The sequence below is a fragment of the Suillus subalutaceus genome (assembly GCF_016647625.1).
Source record: "Suillus subalutaceus strain FC151 chromosome Unknown DFJ58scaffold_98, whole genome shotgun sequence".
Taxonomy (NCBI): Eukaryota; Fungi; Basidiomycota; class Agaricomycetes; order Boletales; family Suillaceae; genus Suillus; species Suillus subalutaceus.
The window spans coordinates 29,143-48,714 of NW_024540347.1; the positions used below are offsets into that span (position 1 = coordinate 29,143).

General features: G+C 48.3%; 5 protein-coding genes across 5 annotated transcripts; 1 reads left to right on the forward strand and 4 right to left on the reverse strand.

Annotated features, from left to right (window-relative positions):
* Positions 1-4,093: 4,093 nt before the first annotated feature.
* Positions 4,094-7,122, reverse strand: DFJ58DRAFT_907203 (uncharacterized protein; the record flags this gene model as incomplete). The annotated part of the gene is made up of 13 exons (XM_041395046.1): positions 7,073-7,122; positions 6,942-7,025; positions 6,799-6,882; positions 6,682-6,748; positions 6,000-6,633; positions 5,804-5,906; positions 5,523-5,718; positions 5,324-5,482; positions 5,117-5,232; positions 4,917-5,057; positions 4,645-4,865; positions 4,208-4,588; positions 4,094-4,175 (listed from the first exon to the last, which is right to left on the reverse strand). The coding sequence occupies exons 1-13, from the start codon at positions 7,076-7,078 to the stop codon at positions 4,094-4,096; spliced, it is 2,274 nt and encodes a 757-aa protein (XP_041240898.1). The 5' UTR covers positions 7,079-7,122.
* Positions 7,123-9,214: 2,092 nt separating this feature from the next.
* DFJ58DRAFT_731006 (uncharacterized protein) lies at positions 9,215-11,477 on the reverse strand (the record flags this gene model as incomplete). Its single annotated transcript, XM_041385972.1, has 5 exons — positions 9,215-9,973; positions 10,027-10,175; positions 10,231-10,746; positions 10,801-11,239; positions 11,292-11,477. The coding sequence occupies 5 exons, from the start codon at positions 11,475-11,477 to the stop codon at positions 9,215-9,217; spliced, it is 2,049 nt and encodes a 682-aa protein (XP_041240899.1).
* A 794-nt stretch (positions 11,478-12,271) lies between these two features.
* DFJ58DRAFT_731007 (uncharacterized protein) lies at positions 12,272-14,069 on the reverse strand (the record flags this gene model as incomplete). Its single annotated transcript, XM_041385973.1, has 6 exons — positions 12,272-12,378; positions 12,428-12,747; positions 12,796-13,001; positions 13,055-13,423; positions 13,473-13,478; positions 13,527-14,069. The coding sequence occupies 6 exons, from the start codon at positions 14,067-14,069 to the stop codon at positions 12,272-12,274; spliced, it is 1,551 nt and encodes a 516-aa protein (XP_041240900.1).
* A 232-nt stretch (positions 14,070-14,301) lies between these two features.
* On the reverse strand, positions 14,302-15,235 carry DFJ58DRAFT_843869 (uncharacterized protein; the record flags this gene model as incomplete). The annotated part of the gene is made up of 4 exons (XM_041393012.1): positions 14,302-14,408; positions 14,459-14,753; positions 14,804-15,123; positions 15,172-15,235. The coding sequence occupies 4 exons, from the start codon at positions 15,233-15,235 to the stop codon at positions 14,302-14,304; spliced, it is 786 nt and encodes a 261-aa protein (XP_041240901.1).
* A 3,267-nt stretch (positions 15,236-18,502) lies between these two features.
* On the forward strand, positions 18,503-18,891 carry DFJ58DRAFT_634519 (uncharacterized protein; the record flags this gene model as incomplete). Its single annotated transcript, XM_041381255.1, has 3 exons — positions 18,503-18,607; positions 18,655-18,747; positions 18,793-18,891. Coding segments are annotated over 3 exons (297 nt in total), but the record flags the coding sequence as incomplete, so codon positions are not given.
* Positions 18,892-19,572: the final 681 nt, after the last annotated feature.

Here is a 19,572-nt window from a genome sequence, read left to right on the forward strand (position 1 = left end):
GAGGTGTACAAGCTCTACGACCGCATCCTCTCCACGTGTGCCGACCCGACGCTAGCATATCTGCACTTGTCTGTCGTTGCTGCCCTCGCAGACCCACTTCCAATGTCGCAGATATCAAAACTTCTTGGCCCTGGCCATGGCAGGGATGTCGAGACAGTACTGACACAGCTACGATCTATCATCAATGTTCCCACCGACAGCACTCTCCCCGTGGATATCTACCACTCGTCCGTTCGTGACTATGTTTCCCACCGCTCAAACTGCAGCCTCCGTCAAGTACAATACATCACATCACCGCACTCCTTAATCGCTCTTTCCTCTTTCCGCTTGATGATGCGAGACCTTCCAGATGGCACGGCCCTCGTAGATGCGCTTTCGGAATTGAAGAAGCACAGCCAAGCTACGCAGCCTCAGGACCCCCAGGACTTGAAAACGTCATTATCCTTCATCGTCCAGCCACCGGAGCCACTGCAAGGTCTTATAGGTCTGCTATGGGTTCGTGGACATCGTGGCTCGGAGTTGCAATTCTGGCTAGAGACCTTAGATGGGCATGCCTGGTTGCAGACTCGGGGAGGGAACGACTGGATGCTGACTGACGGAGGGAGACACTGGTTGTCAAGATTGGCTGGAGACCTCGGGCGGGCAAGATTGGCTGAAGACCTCGGGCGGGCATGGTTGGCTGGAGACTACGGTTGGGCAAAACTGGCTGCAAGCCGGGGACCATAGAGACTGGTTGCAGACTTCGGGCGGGAATGACTGGCTGTGGACCCCGGGTGGGCAAGACTGGCTGCAAACTGCAGATGGGAAAGCCTGGATAAAAACCCCGGGTGGGCGAGTCTGGGTGCAGACCATAGGTGGACAAGACTGGTTGCAGACCCCAGCTGGGAGACACTGGGTGCAAACTGCGGATGGGAGAGCCTGGATGAATACGCCAGGTGGGCGCGTCTGGATGCAGACTGAGGAGGAGCGAGACTGTGACATTCCGTTGGGGGTGAGCCTGTGGCTGCAGACCCAGTGGTTGCTGCAGACCGATGATATAGAGTCGCTGCAGTCCGAGCATATAGAGTCGCTGCAGGCCGAGGACCGAGCCATTCTGTTGGAGGTGACAAACTGGCTGCAGACCATAGGTGGGAAAGAGTGGCTGCAGACCCAGGACGGGCAATTTTTTTTGCAGACTGAGGGCGGGGAAGAGTGGCTACAGACTCAAGATGGGCGAGATTGGTTGCAGACTGCGGACGGGAGAGACTGGTTGCAGACCTTGGATGGGCGTGCCTGGCTACAGACCCCCAGCGGACGAGATTGGCTGCACACCTCAGGCGGGTACGCCTGGATACGGTCCCCGGGCGGCCAAGGCTGGCTGCAAACACCAGGCGTGCAAGAGTGGCTGCAGACTCCGAGAGGTCAGCAGTGGTTCCACACCCTGCCCTCGATCCCTCAACCTTCTCTGCCATCCTCCGTATCATTTGCGCTAATCTCCCAGCCATCCTCACATCCACCCCCAAACAAGGGAGATCAGCTACAGAACTTGGACGAGGGAGCCTGGTTGAAGGTCCCAGGCAGCCTACGTTGGCTGCAGACCCTTGACGGACGAGAGTGGATGCAGTACCGTGGAGGGTGGAACTGGCTGCCGACCCAAAATGGGAGAAATTGGCTGCAGGACACAGGCGGTCAAGACTGGCTGCAGACCTCGGGCGGGCGAGACTGGCTGCAGGCCCAGGGTGGCCAAGACTGGCTGCAGACGTATGGTCGAGACTGGTTGCAGACCCAGGGTGGCCATGACTGGCTGCAAACATCACACGGTCAAGCATGGCGTTTGAAGACTATTTGGGTGACTGTCGAAGAATTTTCGAGCACATTAGAAGCAATCAGGGAGTACACGATTGCCCCAGAACTGCCTTTACAGCCAGCTTTTCAAGCAATCCAGCTTCTCAAGTCCCTGCCCGATTTCTTGATGTTCCCGGCGTTTCTGGCGTTAAGGCACCAGGATCATTCCACCTCTGCATCACCGCAAAGTTGCCCACGAGACATGGAGATCATCCATGCTATGAAAGCCTTTTCAACTTTCGCATACGAAGCACGCGCACGCAGTCGATCAGCTTCGGACGCCCTCAATTATGCATGCCAAAACTGGGCTATTCATCTCTCGCGGGCTCCAAATCTGTGGGACGGGGGGCTCACCTATCTGTTCAAGTCTTTCTGGAATCATAATCTCCTCTCATGGCTCGAAAGGCAGTGGAGTTTGAAGGATCTACAGTCTTGTCTCACTATTTTATCTGAGGGCCAGAAACTTGCGATGGTGGGTGTTTCCAATGTTCTCTAGATTTATAACATCTTAATGTCTGACCTGCGCATATAGGAACACCTTCTGCAAGAGGGACGTCCACCACAAACCAAGGTAGCTAGCTCCCCAAGACTTTCAAAACGGTCCTAGTTAACAATCACCTTAGCGCGGGCTAGATTTCAGTGACAGCGACAATGTCGACCAAGACACGTCAATACCTCGGAAGCAAGGAAAGGTGGCACTGACCACATCTTGAGATGATGCCTGCAACTGCGCAGTCGCTCGTTCAGAAGAAAGAAAAATAACATTGTATACGGAGGAATCGGACTACAATGTAATAAATACAAGGACTCCCCTTCGGTCGGCTCTACGACAATATGATATCATGTTTACAGTAGCAACTCAGGAAATACAATGTCAGCGTCGTCTCTGCAAATAGATAGTGTCTCTTCGCGTTCTCACTTTCGACAACACCATGCACAATCGATCATGAGCGAAGGGATCAGTCCAGAGGTCGAGCACGGTTTGCGTTAGGGTCAAACCTTAACATCCATTTAATGTAGTTGCATATGCGGGTCGCAGGGGAAACTGTTTTCGGTTCGCTGTCCATGGCGAACGGTTTGTATGGAATGCGGGGGATGCAGCGGCTGTCAAATGTATTGAGAAGTTGGAGATTGGTTGAGGAAGCGACGGTGCAGCACGACGACGCACACGCGCGCGTTTCTGATCAATCCCATTTCTAGCAAGAGGTTACATACTCCAGGATGGGTTAACATCGCAAGATAGTCGAGTGTGTATTCTGGTGCGTTCAATCGAGTCTGCTCAACTTCTTTCAGGCTGTCATAAGATTCTACATGACTTCGTCAGTGAAATGTGTGATTGCGATGCTTACAAATATCGCCTGGCAAGTTGTCTAGAATTTTGTCACTGAAAATCCATCAACATAGACGTTGAGAGGGGAAAGGAATGCACGGTCAAGACAGCTTTCAGCGTCTTCGAGAATTGCTAGAGGACGTCAATGGTGTCGTCGAAGTTTGTGGTCTAACAACGCCGTGAAATGAAGCAGAGGTCCCCATAGTACTGAGCAAAGAGCCGTAAAGAAAACAGAACATGAACGTTAAGAGGAGACAGAACGCAACAATACAGCATGACGTAGTGGACGCAATAGCACCCGATGCCGGCGGTATCTGGTGCTTAATACATGTAGATAGATGAATTGTTTACACTACAGAAAAAGACGTCTTTACAGTCTCATGAAATAGAAATGAAGCAGAGGTCGCCGTAGGCAAAGAACGGTGTTCGCAGTGGACGGAAAGAGCCGTGAAGAACGCAAACAACACAGCATGACGTATGGACAACATCGCCGGTGGTTACAGTATGGGGAAAAATATATCTGATACGCGATGCGCAGTGCACACCTCTTGACGTATCTGATGAACCTCTAAGTAAAAGCATTCTTCAGTTTTGAATTCATGGACGATTTCCGACACTTCACCATGTAAAGTTCCAAGACCACACGACCCACGCACGAATCCGTCGTCTAGTGCAATACATAGAATAATGCTACAGGTATAGTGTATGATCCACAGATGCATAGTACGGACAGCAATGCTAATGACCATGCGAATATAAAGTGTAAGTATGTATGTAATAGCAAGACCCTCACGTCTCACGCGCTCGCAGCAATCACAGGCGGAAGCTCCATAGCCCTTCCCTGCCCTTGTGCTTGCGGACCCGGTTTCTTCTTGCCTCCTCCAGCTATACCCAAGGCCCCCCCCACCCCCTGCTCCATTGGTTCCCCCACCTAATCCATTAGTGCCACCACCGCCAGCTCCAGCTCCACCAACATCTCTTCCCTCCACCCCAAGCCCATTGAATGCGCGCATCGGTTCCACTGGAACGGCATCCGACATATCGGGCATTGACATTAGCACTGGCTCCTTCGCTTTGTTCTTCTTCTTGACAGCCCCTGCAGCAGCGCCTGTCTTGAGTACCTGACCCAAAGGTCCAAGCTTCGCCTGCGCAGGTGCGGGTGCATCGTCTGGGACCGTGATGACCCGTGTGAACTCGCCTGATGAACTTGGTACATAAGGTAATGGTGGAACGCCAGGGTGAGGAAGTAACCCAAATTGAGGGACAGGTGGGAGATAAGGGAGACCTTGGAAGGTGCCGGGAGGTGCGAGTGCTGCAAGCCGCATGTGAAAGTAGGGACGCAATAACCCGATCTGATCGCCAACATTCTTGCTCGTGATAGGAAGTAGCGAAGGCGGTGGTGGATATGGCGGTGGCGGTTCTGTGGGTTTTGCTCTGAGAGAGGAATAACATTAGACGAGAAATCGAAAGACTGGATGGACAAGACGTACTCGATGGCAGCCCCTGCCGCTCCCCGTGATTTCCCTTTGAGTAGCTTCTTTGGGATAGTAAGACTCGATAGCCCCAACTCCGCAGCAATGCCAAGCTCCCGTAACCCGAGAAAGTCGTCACCAAGTGAGTCAGAAAACCCACCCATGACAAACGCACTCTCGTCCTCTTCGTCATCCTCGCCAGCGAAAAGCGCATCATCATCGAGAACTTCCACCTGTGTCTGTGCATATGGTGAGTACAAGAGATGTTGGTCCGTGAAGGAAAGACTAACAGCTTCGCGATACGCTCCAACAAGCTTTTTCTCGAGGTCAACAAGGCGCGAACCGTGCCGGACGACGTCGTCCTTGATGTATCGCTCAAGATCTTGAATTCTCGTGACTCCACTTTCGAAGAGTGTATGCAGGATGATTTCCTATAACACACTGCCAGTGAGTTCCAGGTCAACGATGGGAGAGAAAAGGTGAGACGCACCTCTGGCGTCATGCTCTTCGCATACTTGTCGCACATGAATCGTAGCGTTCGACCGACATTGAGGAAATACTCAGACGTCACCCCCACCATCACATCTAGTGCAGCGCTTGACGCCCCTGGACATACAGTAAAAGTAAGTACACGAATCTCTAGCCGCCTATCACGCCAAACAAAACGATGATGACGAAGGAAGAGTATGGAACGCACCTTGGAATCCTTCATGCTCTAGCACCTTCCGATTCATCCATTTCAGACATTCGTCCGCATTCTTCTCACCCACTTCTAGTTCCACTGGTCCCTTCACCTGTCTAAGACCAGCATATCTCGCTCGCCACGGCCGCTCATCTATCACCTCATCAACCATGCCTTCTTCCCCCAGTATCTGGCGGCTCATCTCCCATTCCACCCTCTTCTGTGTTTAGGTTGAGCGCGGCAAACTTAGCGTGGGTACGTCGGACCCGTTTAAGAGTTTTAATGTTCGTGTTCATGAGACTGAGGAGGGTGTTGGGCGCGGGAGTATCTCTGTCCTTGTATTTTGCTAAGGACTGAGGGCGGAGTTTCCGTCGCTTGCGGGGCCTTGCAAATTGTGATGAGGATGTGGGCTGGGATTGCGGATAAAGAGGTCGATGCAGCGAAAGGCTGAGGAAGGGCTGGAAGTCCATTGGCGAGATATGAGTCGGATTGAACAGAGGACCACCAAGGCGAGTTTGGGTCGTCTGCCGTGGGAATAGGCGCAAAGGGAGCAGGGCTTAGACGTACGCGTTTACGAGGACGATAAGATGAACCGTTTCTGCATCGAATAAGCGAAGAGGTACCGCAATCAGTATTTGCCGATCAATGTACGGAGGATGCATTGGTAAAGGAACAAAAAGGTGAGGCTCACAGCTTGCGTTTCTCCCCCGAGTCATTATCTATTGACATTAATGTTTCGTCTGCTTCGCTGTCGTATTCATTTGTAGAAGCAGATGAACTGTATCCATTCGGGATGCTTGATGGACCGGCTTCTGACTCGAGTGAATGGAACGCAGCCATACCGTGTGGCGTACGCTCAAGCGCAGGGGAATCGGCAAAGGGAAGATCCATGCGCTGCTTCGGGGTGATGGTGCTTTGCGTTGCGGTCAATGACGGAGATCGTCTGTGGGTGTATGTCGTGCCATTAATCTTGGGCCGTGCCGTCGCGTTAGGTCTCATTGGGATGGGAGAAGCGGAATGCGAAGGCTGGGATAAAGCAGCAGGTAAAGGAGGGTCAATTCGTTCCTTGCGGTCCGTGATGTTCTTCAGTAGTCTATCGGCTTTCTTCTTGAGGCGCATTGCGCACTGGCGGAGGGGGTGGTCCTGCGCGGCACAGTGGGCCTCACCACGCGTTTTCACGACGGTGATACATACCTCAGTCGCATTGTAGGTGAAACAGTTTGACCATATCAGATCTAGATCATCCGCAAACTCGCGCTTGGACTTGTATTGCTTTGATTTGACCTTCTTGAGCATGGATTGAAGGTCCATGGGGTTTGCGATCACTGGATGGTATGAGACGAGACATGTTGAGATAGGATATGTGCGCGCACCATCGTAGTAGTCGGGAACATCGGATTTCGCAACTGGTTTAAGGAATGCCTCTGCGTCGTGATTATCCTGTGTATGATGTCAGCGGGGTAAGATAGCGTTGATCCGCATGCACACACCATGGTCACTGTACGCAGATCATGAAGTAGTCCCTCAAGGGAGTCATAAAACGGTTCTGATACCTTGGCATCGAAGCTTTGGCGCTAGAATGATTTAATGCATTATTTCTGCTTTAGGCACAGCACGGAACAACAAGACTCACGCGTGCGTCCTTGACAGCACTCAGAAGGAGTCTGAGGTCAGGCGAGGGCTTAACCTGGCTCTCGGTGAGTGTCCTGAGGAGGTTCTGCATACTGTTAGTTGTGTATGGATGGATGGCTTGACGAGGCTTACATTCATCCTCTGGTCGCGCCGGCTGTCATTAACCGCGCAACGGACTCAGCGGGACAACTGCATTGTTCAGTCGGAGTTTGAATGTCTATGGAAGTTTCCGACCAAGGACAATGTGCTTATGATGGGATTTAGCCTATGTAATGGTTGGCTAACTTTTGAGTCGATTTATACACTAGTACTTGTAAAATAAGCAAACACAATATCCAGTGACATCCATCCTCCAAACGGAAGTCACCCCCCCTTCCCCACGCTGGCCCACCTCCTCCTACAACCTCCTCAACTAGAAGTTCATCGACAAAAGTCTGCAACCAAATCTGGTCCCTAACCCCTCACGAACTCACTGTCTCAGCAATACACTCGCCCAAAACCAAATCTGTATCCGAGAATAACATGGTAGCGTCTTTCGCGGTGAGTACCTATCACGAGCGCGGTCTCTGTAATTGAGCTTGGTGCATCTTTTAGATCCTGTGATTCTTTGCCGGCCGAGACGGTGATCTTTGGTGGTGATTAGAGAAAGCGTTGTTTGATGGGCGTTGTACTCGTGAGTTATTGGGTTTAGAAAGATGGTGAATGCTAATGCATGTTGTAGCGTTTGATGCGAGCATTGCGAAGCTGTTAATGAACATTTGTGAATCTCTGCTTTTGTCACTGTGTTTCTGTGGTCGATCGTTCAACGTTATTGATCGGAGCGGAACTATCAGGTTCAACAAGATATCTTATCGTCTAAACAAAACGTAGTTTTGTGGCCTCCGGATAAATACGTCAAGCTAGCACAAGGTGCACACCCCCTCAGCCTCGACAACACGGTTAACCGAAAAAAACGACAACAGGGCTGACAGAATGTATTCCACCACTGCGACAGCGACCGCGCCAAACTCCGAGACCCCCTCCGTCAAGGGCACAGTATTAGCCAAGCCAAATATGGTACGTCGCGACATTTCTTCTCCCTCACTCGAGTTGCTCCTCCGCAAAGTTGCCCTCTCCCAACTCGCTCTGCTAAAACTATGCGAATCCAAAACGGCACAGCTTCCAACGTCACTGGCGCCTATGGTGCTGCTGCTGCTATCTGGTTTGATAGCTTCGTTCGCGCTTGTGTAGTTATCAAATTGAGCAGGGCACTTCAGGGTCTTGTATTTATGATCAGTATACTTGAAGTGGTCGTTTTGGGATGGAATCAGGAGTGTGTACTTGTAGTTTCTTGGTAACAGCAACGAAATAATGCATGTGACTCATGTCTGCTTTCTTGCAATTATCATACCAATAATATCGGAATATGATCTGACGCAAGTCTGTATTGACATCCCATCCTTCCCGCCCATCATGTTTGCTGTCTCAGCTTGCTTTCTTTCGTGTTTGTCCACTTCCTTTCATTTCTCGCTTGCCCATACCGATACTAGGCCTATCGTAACATTCAGCCCAACTTGAAACCGGCCATTTCGGAGATGTCTTGATTTCAGCCAAATGACAAGTCGTTAGGTTATACTCGTGCGGACGGTCACATGAATACTGCAATCAAGTCAGTGGACGACAGTCGTGTGAATCTGGTCTGCCCTACCCATAGCAATCTCGTAGATTCGGAAGGAAGACACACCGGCGGTTTGGGGATTTTGCCTTGGGCAATATTTTAATCGAAATGAGAATAAATAATTAGCCATTCGCACTTTGAATTTTACTACTGGGATAACGGCAAATTGCGACTGAGGGCAAAATGCGAATGCAACACAACCCATTTTGACCAATATTTTCAGTCCGGTCTAGTATTTAAAGTTTTCCGCCGGGAAAATGACAATGCAGATATTAAACTTAGCAATCCAATTTTGTCTGAAGGAAAATGCAAAATTTGAGGCGAATAAAATGGTCGGTAAAATATTATATAATGACTGACATTCATATTCCCGTTGCAAGTATAAATTTTCACAATGGTAAAATTTGATTGCGAAAACAAGAAATTTTATAAATAGTAAAATGACCTGCGCATCCGGCGGGCATTCATCGCGCGCTCACAAGGAATCCATCGGGCATTGATCGGGCAGTACAACTCGGGCATTTTGGCAATTCAGAACACGCGAGAACGAAATGCTTATTTTGTGCAGTAATGGCAAGGAGTAATAATACAGGCTTCCAAAGGTACTGTACTAAATGTCATTGGTTGAAGGAGGCAAGATTTTCTAGACCAAGATTACTGAGGGTCTCAGCGTTACCCTCTGAATCCCTCCTACGTTTCTTACTAGTGGGTGTGAGCAGTCCCGTCACGTCCTGCGAGGCGCACAGTGACTTCGTATACATATGACGTCCATTGGGTTTGTCAATCGGATGCAGTTTTCGCAGTACAGCCGCATCCTTATCAGGCCAGCCGGGTGATTCAAGGTGTTTGTTGTAAATATCGATGACGGCCTTGTGTGATTGCAGTTTCTTCATCCCCATCTCCTTCTGGTAGGCAACCGACTCCAACAGGACTTTTTTTGCAGCATCTATAATCCTCCACTGTACAGCCGTGGGCGCAGGCCCAGCTTCGTCATCAATACATCCGTCCAATGAGAGCCGCAATTGTACAAGCATCTCCTGTGCCTCAGGGGAGACCACAAAGTATCGATGCGAAAAGAACTGCGCGAATTCAAGAATGACATTGTCGAGCGGTTTGCAGTCGACGAATATATCCTGTGGAAGATCAGTTCTTGCGATGAGCCAATTCGATTTCGCGGATCCTCCGGACCCCAGTAGCGGATCAGCATCGAAAACCTGCAATATAAACTGTGTCCGATCAACGGAACTCATGTAGCTCTCCTTGAACATCAAGGCTGTCCACAAAACGACATAAAGACTGGACTCTAGGTCATCCTCTACACCATGGACGGCATCGATGTTTTTGACGAGGTGGGCAGACATAACCTGCCAGGTTCCCTAAGAATCAGCAAAATCAGTGCAATATGAGTGTGAGCGTGAAATGAACATACCGTACGGGTTGTCTGTCGAGGACCCTGAATAATAAGTAGCTTTGCTAAGTCCCAATCGATAAGGAACCCCTTCCCTCGGTAGATGACGATATTCCCGATGCTCAGATCTCGGTGTAGTATTTTTGCATTTTCAAATGCATCGTGATGGGCTGGATAGTAGGGACATCAGATAATATGCGAGGCTTTAAGGTTAAAAATACATACCAACCAATGCGTCACGAACAGACTGAACAAGTTGACGAGAGCTCTCGAAGTCAGTTAACTTCTCACCCACAATATCAAGAACCAGGCGGTGAAGAGTGTGAGGAGTGACAGCTTGGTTAGGACACGCCCATTTGGCATTCCGAAACTTGACGGTCTGGGTGTTTTGCTGGGGGACAGGGTGGATTACATCGTGAAATGCGATGCATGTCGCGACATTGCGAACTTTCTTTGACTTTAATAGTCTGTAAGTTTCGCCTTCCGGGAGAACATCCTTGATCGACACGCGCCAAGAGTCCTTGAACATCACAACTGTCTCATTGAGGATGTCAAATGCAGGGCACGTGCGAGTCCAACGCCCAACAAGTGGATAACCTTTTGCAACAGGTTGGGGAATAATGAGCGTCAACCAGCCAGATTTTTCGGCAGCTGGATCCTGAGGGACCGCAACTTTGAACATGCATATGGTAGGGGCAAGTTTGAATGCTGTCCTTGCGAGGGTAGCTTCTTCACCGCTAGCTAGCGTTATGGAAGTATCGACACCATGCAGTGCAGGTGATGCTCATGCGAAACGATAAAAGAAATCGGCCAAGTGAGGTTCGTGCTGGTAATCGAAGGCGTTCATGACGATAGCTCCCTCCCTATCCCATCTGATGAGACAAGCACGGTTACGAATGACGAGGACGGAGAATAAATGGGTATGATATTGAGCACCGAGCTGAGTGGCAGCATAGCTCGTTATTTGACCGAGTGTACCAAATGCCTTGTCAGTCTGAGAAACAATAGGCTTATCAACTCCAGGATTTTTGCTGAATGCGTCGAGAGCATCATTCCACTTGAATTTGATGTGTACTTCGGCTTTGGTGATACCACAGCTGTCAGATGTTCCATCGGCGTATACGCATACGTCCGGCATGACATTGAACGTAAATGATGTGCAGTTCTTCGTATCTGCATGTTTCGAAGTGTTCACAAATGATAATTGAGGGGCAAATTCTTGCATGCCGTTAATCTGCACTTAAGACTGTCAAAAATCTCAATATTATAATTGCGAGGTGACTCACGAATGGTTGGTAAACGTCCTGCTCTCTTTGAATTGATCGCAAGTTGAACACATCGGATTCTGAGGCCGAAGCGAAGCGCGAAGTGAAGTCCGAGATGTCATTATCTCCAGGGTTCAGTAGGAACTTGTCGATGAAGTCCTTTACCGGCATCGGGCCAATGATATAATCCTGCATCTCCTTTCCCATGGAGTTAAGCGTATCGACTCAACATCGTGAAGGGTAGTAATGTGGAACTTTCCCGTTTGATGGGAGTGTCAGTGATAGCCAGTGACGAGGCAAGCGCAGCAGGCTGTTCTAGTATTGGTGCTGCAGCAGGGCTTATGATCCCTGTAGAGCTATCAGGGTGGACTACAGTAGCAACAGTCCCGTCAGAGCTGCCTATGTCGCGACTAAGGATCATGATATTGAATAATATAAGTATGTATGGTCAAGTGTATGTACTGGTATATGGGTATATGGTAACGGCAAAAAACCGGACCGCTTTCACAAGTGCGTGCCTACAGATATGGTATAGTAACAGGAAAAAGGGTTACAAATACAACAAGACGAGGTTTATATAGAGAACGGAAATGGAACTCAGTCCGGATTTTCCCGCTGGGAGCGTGTATGATGTAGAGTATATGACGTAGAGTGTATGACGTTCATCTAGTAAGGTGCATGGTAAGACGTGACTGTTCTACAAGACAAATTTGATCAAACCGCATATTGACAACAGTTGAAGGGGAAATTGCAATATCAGCTGTGTTCTTTTTGAGGTGGCACTTAGCTACATTGCAAACAGAACCGCGATAAATGCCGTCTAGAACAATACACTGTTGATTCTTTTTGCACGGGGGGGCTGGGCTAAGATCTGTAGCAGGTATATGATAGTGCTGGATTGCAGCACCTGCACCATTCAATGAGCAGAATACCGCAACACAACCCTCGGGGGCTGGTCCGTTAAGGCCGAGGAAGGGGTCAGGACAAGCTGTTGACACGAATCAATTGTGTAGCCTGCCTCGCATGAAAGAGGGCGAGACTTTCAACATCGTGTGATAGGTTGTGAATGTGTAGGAAAATTCCTTGTTCATCAGCCAAGCTAGTGGGGCTAGAATGAAATAAGTGGGAATGCTGTGACGATTTGTTGAAGAACTCACTCTCTTTCGGTTTCTCTCCTCCATCAGTGCCATCCAGCACGTCGTTGATATTGACACTCCAGGGGTCGGGCGCAGCAGCCTGTGAGGGACTGAGGCTAGAAGGGTTGCCTGCCGTGACAATATCCTCAGAGCTGCTGGTCCAGGTGGTCCACGTGGATGATGACTTGTCTATGGTGGAAGCTGACAAGCTGGAATGGATCTTTTCAGGGGGAGGGGTGACGCTTCGAGGTGGTGGGGCCAAGTACAATTTTCTGCGTATCTCGCAGAAAGATAACATCTCAGTTCCTTCGAGCATGATGCCGTTCAACCTCATTCCATACCTGTATACACTTAGAATTAATTCGCACATATATGTACGTGTTGCTTACCTAGTAACAACATCCTTGAGTTGAATCGTGGTGCGCTGCTGCCCATGAATGGCAACAGTGCAAGTCTCAGATGAGAAACTGTACAGTGTGGCTTGGTAGCCCTTGCGGTCACTGCCAATAATGAAAACTTCTTGCCTGATGTCTTTTTTGAAGGAATCTAAGCTGGCATTTTGTAATTTGATCACGAATCCGATGGGCACATTGACCTGTCAGAAATCATAGTTAGACATGCACGAGGCGAATCATTAAAATTACTAACTAGTGAGTGATCAATCTCAGAGAGTAGGGTTAAGTGAGCGTTTATAAAGTCAACCCTTCGAATGACGCCTTTTGTCGTATAATTTGGACCACAGGCGACTCTCACAACATCTCCAGGCCTGACATCATAACCTCTGTCTTGTGTAAACTGCAGAGTTTGGAGGTTGGGGATTCGCTGAGCAGCTACAATGGGAACTGGAATAATCAGTGATCCATCCTGAAACCACAAATAGTTCCCTCCTTTGGAGAGCCAGCGCACGATGCCAGTTTTCCCCATGTGCTCCTCAACAAGCACATTTACAGAGTCACCAATTTGAATGGCATCAATATCAGGGGGGGGGCTTGAAAAATTGCTGAGTTGGCAGCTGTGCTTGCAGGGTGTGACTGAGCGGGCGACGATCTAGGTAGTATTTGGAAACTTCTAACTGTGTGTTGTGTCAGACAGTATTTTTTGAGAATGATGAGACATTAACCTCTTCCTTCGAGGCGTGCTGACAAAGGCGAAATGTATCATCTGCCATCTGAATAATGTGCCCTTCCACGCCCAAGTATGGACCTGCTATCACTTGAACTGTATCGCCAACCCAAAAAACGCGATCTATGTCATCTAATCGGATGTCGACTTCCTTTCGGCGACCACTCAAGGTCAACTCCAAGGTAGCAGAATTAGCAGGATGATCTGTTGAGATGACTTGACTGGTCTCTGAACTGAGGTCTCCTCTGACAATTCTAACCCAATCGCCTGTGCGCAAGAACTGCATAGAGAACATAACCACAGTTTTCTTGAGGAAGGGTTGGCCCCACCCAGATTGTAGGTGGAGCCAAATGTCATCAGCATGAGGACAAATGACAAGTTCTAGGCGATCACGGTGAACAGTCTTGAGTAGGAGGCCCATGTAATATTTCTCTCCCTTGTATGTCCATCCTATGACTTCCTCACCGCAATTAATGTTGGAGACCGCGTCCCCATTCAGAAGGCGAGATCGGTCGAGTAGTGAGCGAGATCCCCGAGGCATGGGATAGGGAAACTCTCATGGGGGAACCAAGACTGCGACCATATCATTCAGTAAGTTCGAATTGAAGACTTGGGCTATGTCGCCCTTGTACTTGTCATGCTTGAATCTCACCCACGCTGGGTTGGGGAGTTTTCTGCAGGACCGCTCGACCACTTGACGTTCCTCATCCGATACAATGACGTATTTTTTTACGGCGAGGTAAAGTGAGAAAGGAAGGGCATCGGTGATGGTCTTAGAACTGTCCGCCACCACAGTAAATCTGACCTGCTAGCCAAGCCGACACTGTGACGCGGAAGTTCTTCTTCTGAAGGTGTTGAGCAATGAAGTCTGTGACATTTCCTGTGATTGATGAGTGATGAATGATAAATTACGTCTTTAGAAAGACTTACGGTGAACATGAACTAGATACATCCTCCCATCTTGCGATAGTGCCGAAGTAATCAAGTCAGATATTGGGGGAAGAGGCCGGTGATCTTGAGATGTGTTACGCTGTGTATCTTCAATTCTATTGGCGAGACCATCGATAACCACAGCGAACCTCGTGGCTGATGAGGATCCTGGCAAGCATGTAACACTCCGCAATTTGGAGTGACTCTCGTCGGCGCTATCCTCCTCTTCCTCCTCATCCTCCTCATCCTCCTCATTATCTTCTCCTGCGTACAAATTGAGATAGGGATTTTTTGACTGCAAATGTTATGTGAATATAGATAAAGATATCATAACATTTCACTTACTTTGGCTGGTCTGCGCGTAGGTCGAACGTGCGCCTGGGACAATCGCCTGTCCGTGACAGAATGATCTTTGGGTGCACAAGAGGCCGGAGATATGGATATGTGCTTCGCCTTTATGGCGCGAAGGTTTTCTAAGGCGACATTGTCGTCACCGTCACTGGAGAATAATGCATCTCGGGCTTCCTTCCATTCGCCTTCAGTATATCGATCTCCCAGGTATGATAGAAAAACTTCCTCCATCTTAGGATATGTCATGTCGGTAGTGAGGAAGTCCTCCATAATTCTCCAGGCATGTTCATCGTTCAGAGGTGCTGTCTGACTCCCTGCGATACGCGTAACAACAATATCGACAACACCTTATCATTACTTACCTTCATCAGTTCTCATGCGCTTCGCGGAAGGCGTGTCATCATCTGATGCAGCGCGTTTGGACATCGCTCTGTACTAGTTCTACCATAATTAATTTAGCAGCATTACACAATGAACTTGACAAATTACACACTGTGTTCAATGAGTATGTGCCTACGAAAAGTCTACACTATGTAACATTGGAAGATTTGCTATTCGTGCCTGTTATGTCGTGTCGAGGTAGTGGTAATGGAAAGAAAACCATCGAGGCGCAAGATCAGTATTTGTAGTGAACGACTAATTGTGGACTAGCTTACGTGTGGACTGTGAATATTATTATTTGCAGAATTGTGGATTTGAAACATGAAACAATGATTGGTGGACCCATGATAGCCCGGTTTTTGTTTCTGACTCTTGGGCCAAGTACTGAGTACTGAGTGGTCCAAGTCCTGCTCGCCCACTAACAAATAACTTACAAAAGCGCATTTGATGCGGAATATAATGAAATAAGTGATAGACTCTAGTACTAGTCCATCGCCCGCTACGTATATACACTATTCACGCTCATTGTAATTATGAGTGGGTGGTCGGAAAAGGAGTCATTCTGGCAAACGCCCACTGTAATATAGAGAATGACTATTGCAATTGAAACCCAGCTATTATGTAAACATACATGTTGTGTCGTTGTGTCGGGCGCATCAGGAATTCTCCGGCGGAGTTTATAATTATGTAGTCGTTCACTATATAATGGCTGCCTTGTCAGCAATTAACACCTTTCCGAACTGTTGAATCTGAATAACCCTACATCTATTGTACTGAATAGCGTACTGTATAGTGTCCTGTATAGTGTATTGTACTGTACATGTATCGAATTCAGTGCATTGTATAAGTGTATAGCGTATTGACTTGATGTCATTATGTCTCAACAATAATCACAAAAACACTTTCGAGGAAGTCAAGTATTGGCGCTTGCCCCGCACATCGCATTACGATGAATGAAAATGGTATTTCGCGCCCAACATGCATAACTTGTCTACTATATTAATACGTTAATACAGCAACTTACATACCGAGAAGAATCACAGCCTGCGACTCGCATGCCATCCATGTTTGATGCAGTCTTTCCTCTGCCTAGTGAGTAACTTATTTTCATTCGAGATAATGATTGCTCCTCCTTCGGTGCTCAATATATTGCTCCACCCAGGTGTGAATATCATTCATTAGTTGGGTCGCGTGGTCGAGCCAAGTTTCGCCAGATATTTCCCAACGACTCGAATGAGATCGATTGTGGTCATTGTAACACACTGCAATTGAGTAAGTCACCACCTTCTGCAGTTTCATGCGAAATATGACATACGACATGGCTAACATATGCAAAGCAGCGCTATTGCGATAGCTAATTGTACGGATTCCGCATACAAAGTTTTTGAGAGCCTTCCCCAGTGGTGGACGTGCTGTTTCAAGATTCTCCTGTTGGCGGCTCCAGATAGAGATGACTGGCTCCGCATTGTTTTGAGATGTTTGCCCCAACAATCATACTGTGGTGAGTCCCGTCCATAAGTCTTATAGTCTGTCAGGCGCCGCTAACTTATGGGTAAAAATATTATCGCACTGTAACAGTCTGCACTCTCACCTTGTTCGGCATGTTTCAAAACTTGCTTGAGGGTTCCTTTCATTTTTATCGAAAACATATATGACGCCTGCGTCGCTGCCACCAACCACCACCACGTCAGTCTTTTTTGCCAAACACTACTTGTTTTGGAAACATTTTGATTGGGTTGGTATTGTAGCTTCGGATGCACACTGCATCGTCCAGTCGATGCAGGCATAAATCCATTCGTCACATTGTCAATGAGGAACAGTGTTTTGAGCATTGTCCACTGAAGCGTGCCCGCTTGGTGAAATGTAAAGGAATGCCATTTTTATCCAATGATATCACTCACATTAGGGGTCCGGCATTATTCATAGCAATTATGACTCGTCTGTGCCCCGAAGCGCATGCCTACAAGCAAGGTATGTTAGACTCATTGTGAGGATCGCAGTTATCGACCTACACCTCTCCGTCATACATCCCGAAGACTAATATATTTCGACTTGCAGTGCGGTTGAAGTTGTATCGTGCGTGGATCGTACTATTTAGCTCAATGCTGAAAACCGGAATCAATGGTCCTTTGAAATCAAATGACCAAACTGCACACGTCTGTCCCGTGTTCCGGGTAGCAATGCGAGTGTCGTCTCCAGCGTGATCATAGGTAATGCACATAATTTCTTTACCTGTGCCGATTCTTCTTGACACTTTGGCGTCAAAGTCCTCTATACCTTCGCCTTGCTGCTGCCAGATTCCGATGAATCCTAGTCCTGTGCCATAGCACAATGTCTCGCGTACCGCCTCTTGGCGGGTGATCCAGCATGCACATGTCACGGGATCGACTGGATTTTGAAGACCCATGTTTTGGCGTGGAGATGGGAGTTGAAGTCGCCGTTTGAGGTCCCAAATTCTCATGCCATCTGAGCCTATTTCCTAGTAGGTCTATGTGTGAAATTGACGCATTTACAAGAACTTACCACCGCTTGCCAACAGACTGCCATTGTTCGAGATAGTCAAACAATTGATGGTGTTCTTGTGCCCAATCAGGCGCCCTTCAAGGCGATATTCCTTGCAAGCTTTAGCAGGCATAAAAAACATTGGTGGTTACGATGTAAGTTGATTTCTATTTTTCGGATGTCTTTAATGGGTGACCGTATACAATAGTCGGACTGTATATCTACAAACACTTGGTGACAACAGGCAACCCATGACAACATCTTCCTGGTAAAATGGAAGGTAGAAATCCTCGAAGCGAAGCGAAACTACATTAACACTACTAATTATAACTTTGTTCTCTAGCGGCGGGCGCTGAGCGCTGATTTCCCGATCAAGGATGCTTCCAAACGGCAGTGATAAGACATTCCGAATGTGTAAGTTTGAACCAGTCCAGCATGCCTCATACCTGTGTACATGTCCCCCCGTTCTATCAGGCGGATGGTCCCCCCGCAGCAACTTCCATTATTGACATATCACACAGAGATACTCTATCCGACAGCATCATTCATCTTAATCTCTCCGCAAGAAGAGATAGGCATTCTCTACCCATACACTTCGCGGACGCACTCGAGCCCCATCGCGAGTCTTCACAACTTCAACCCTACCAGTCCCCGCTGGCCCCCCCTACTCCCAAACTCGTCACCTCTCGCTCCCCTACTCCCAAATTCACCAAGGCGGTCTCTTTTTCAGCAGACCAAATTTCCGGGAATGGCGAGTCGGTAAAGATGTCAATGTACTCCTCTTCCATTTTATCAATGGACTCCAACGACTCCAAAATCCCCAAACCAGACGGCGAAGCAGGGCGCCCGGCTCGTGGGGGATACAACCTGGAAAGGGCACTCAACTGGGATTCTAGTCAATTCAAGTTGTTAAGGGTGAGGTCTATGCTTTCGAACCAATCTCATATTCATACCCACGATAGGACTTTGTCCACCGATCGATCGACAAACATTGCGACACTAGCAAGAGCAAGTCAAGCCAAATGCCTGCAGCACTGAATTCTGTTGAGACAGAGGTATGTCTGTGGGTTCTACAATTGTATTTACTGACCTCTATTCAGGCCGTCGTTCAATTTCCGGAATTGAATGACTATATGGGGCGCTGGCCAGTGGGAGATCTTATACAAATGCAATTGAAAAATCTTTCTGCTAAGGAGCGACAAAGGCACGCGAAGAAGAATAATAGCCACAAGTAGACCGAGCATCACAATTGAGCATCACAATTGAGTGATTCCATGGAACGTGTATCTCAAATAGTTCGATTTAATCAATCGAATGAGTCCGAACTTCTGTTAACAAGGTAGTAACCTCTTTCACACCTATAACCTCCGTGATACCGGACATTGGGTGATCCCTCATTGAGGCGAGTATTTTTTTAAGATAAATTGTTCAAACGCTGAGTGAGACTTGACAAGATGTCCCGTTTAATAGCTTTGTTTTCCCCACATTCCGATGGGGAATTGATCAATGTCGAATCTCACCCGCTCCAGGAATTACGTCCTGTGCACACATATCCACCTGCATCTCAGCCCACTACCTCTGCGATAATCCACACTTACCCGCCCGAGCCTACCCCGACCAATGAGGACTTTAGGATGAGTATGAGAGAGGAGGAGGAAGAGGAGGAAGAGGAGGAAGAGGAGGGTGTCAGGCTTTCGCTACGGATGAGAGAAGAAGAAGAGGAGGAGGAGGAGGAGGAGGAGGAGGATCAGCATGACAACCCTTTGGTGCACTGTAGGATGAGAGAGGAGGACGATCAGCGTGTCAGCCTTTTGGTACCTCAGTTTGTATCTCTGAGCTAACGTTTACTTAGCCCACCAAAGTTGTTCTCAAGGAAATTG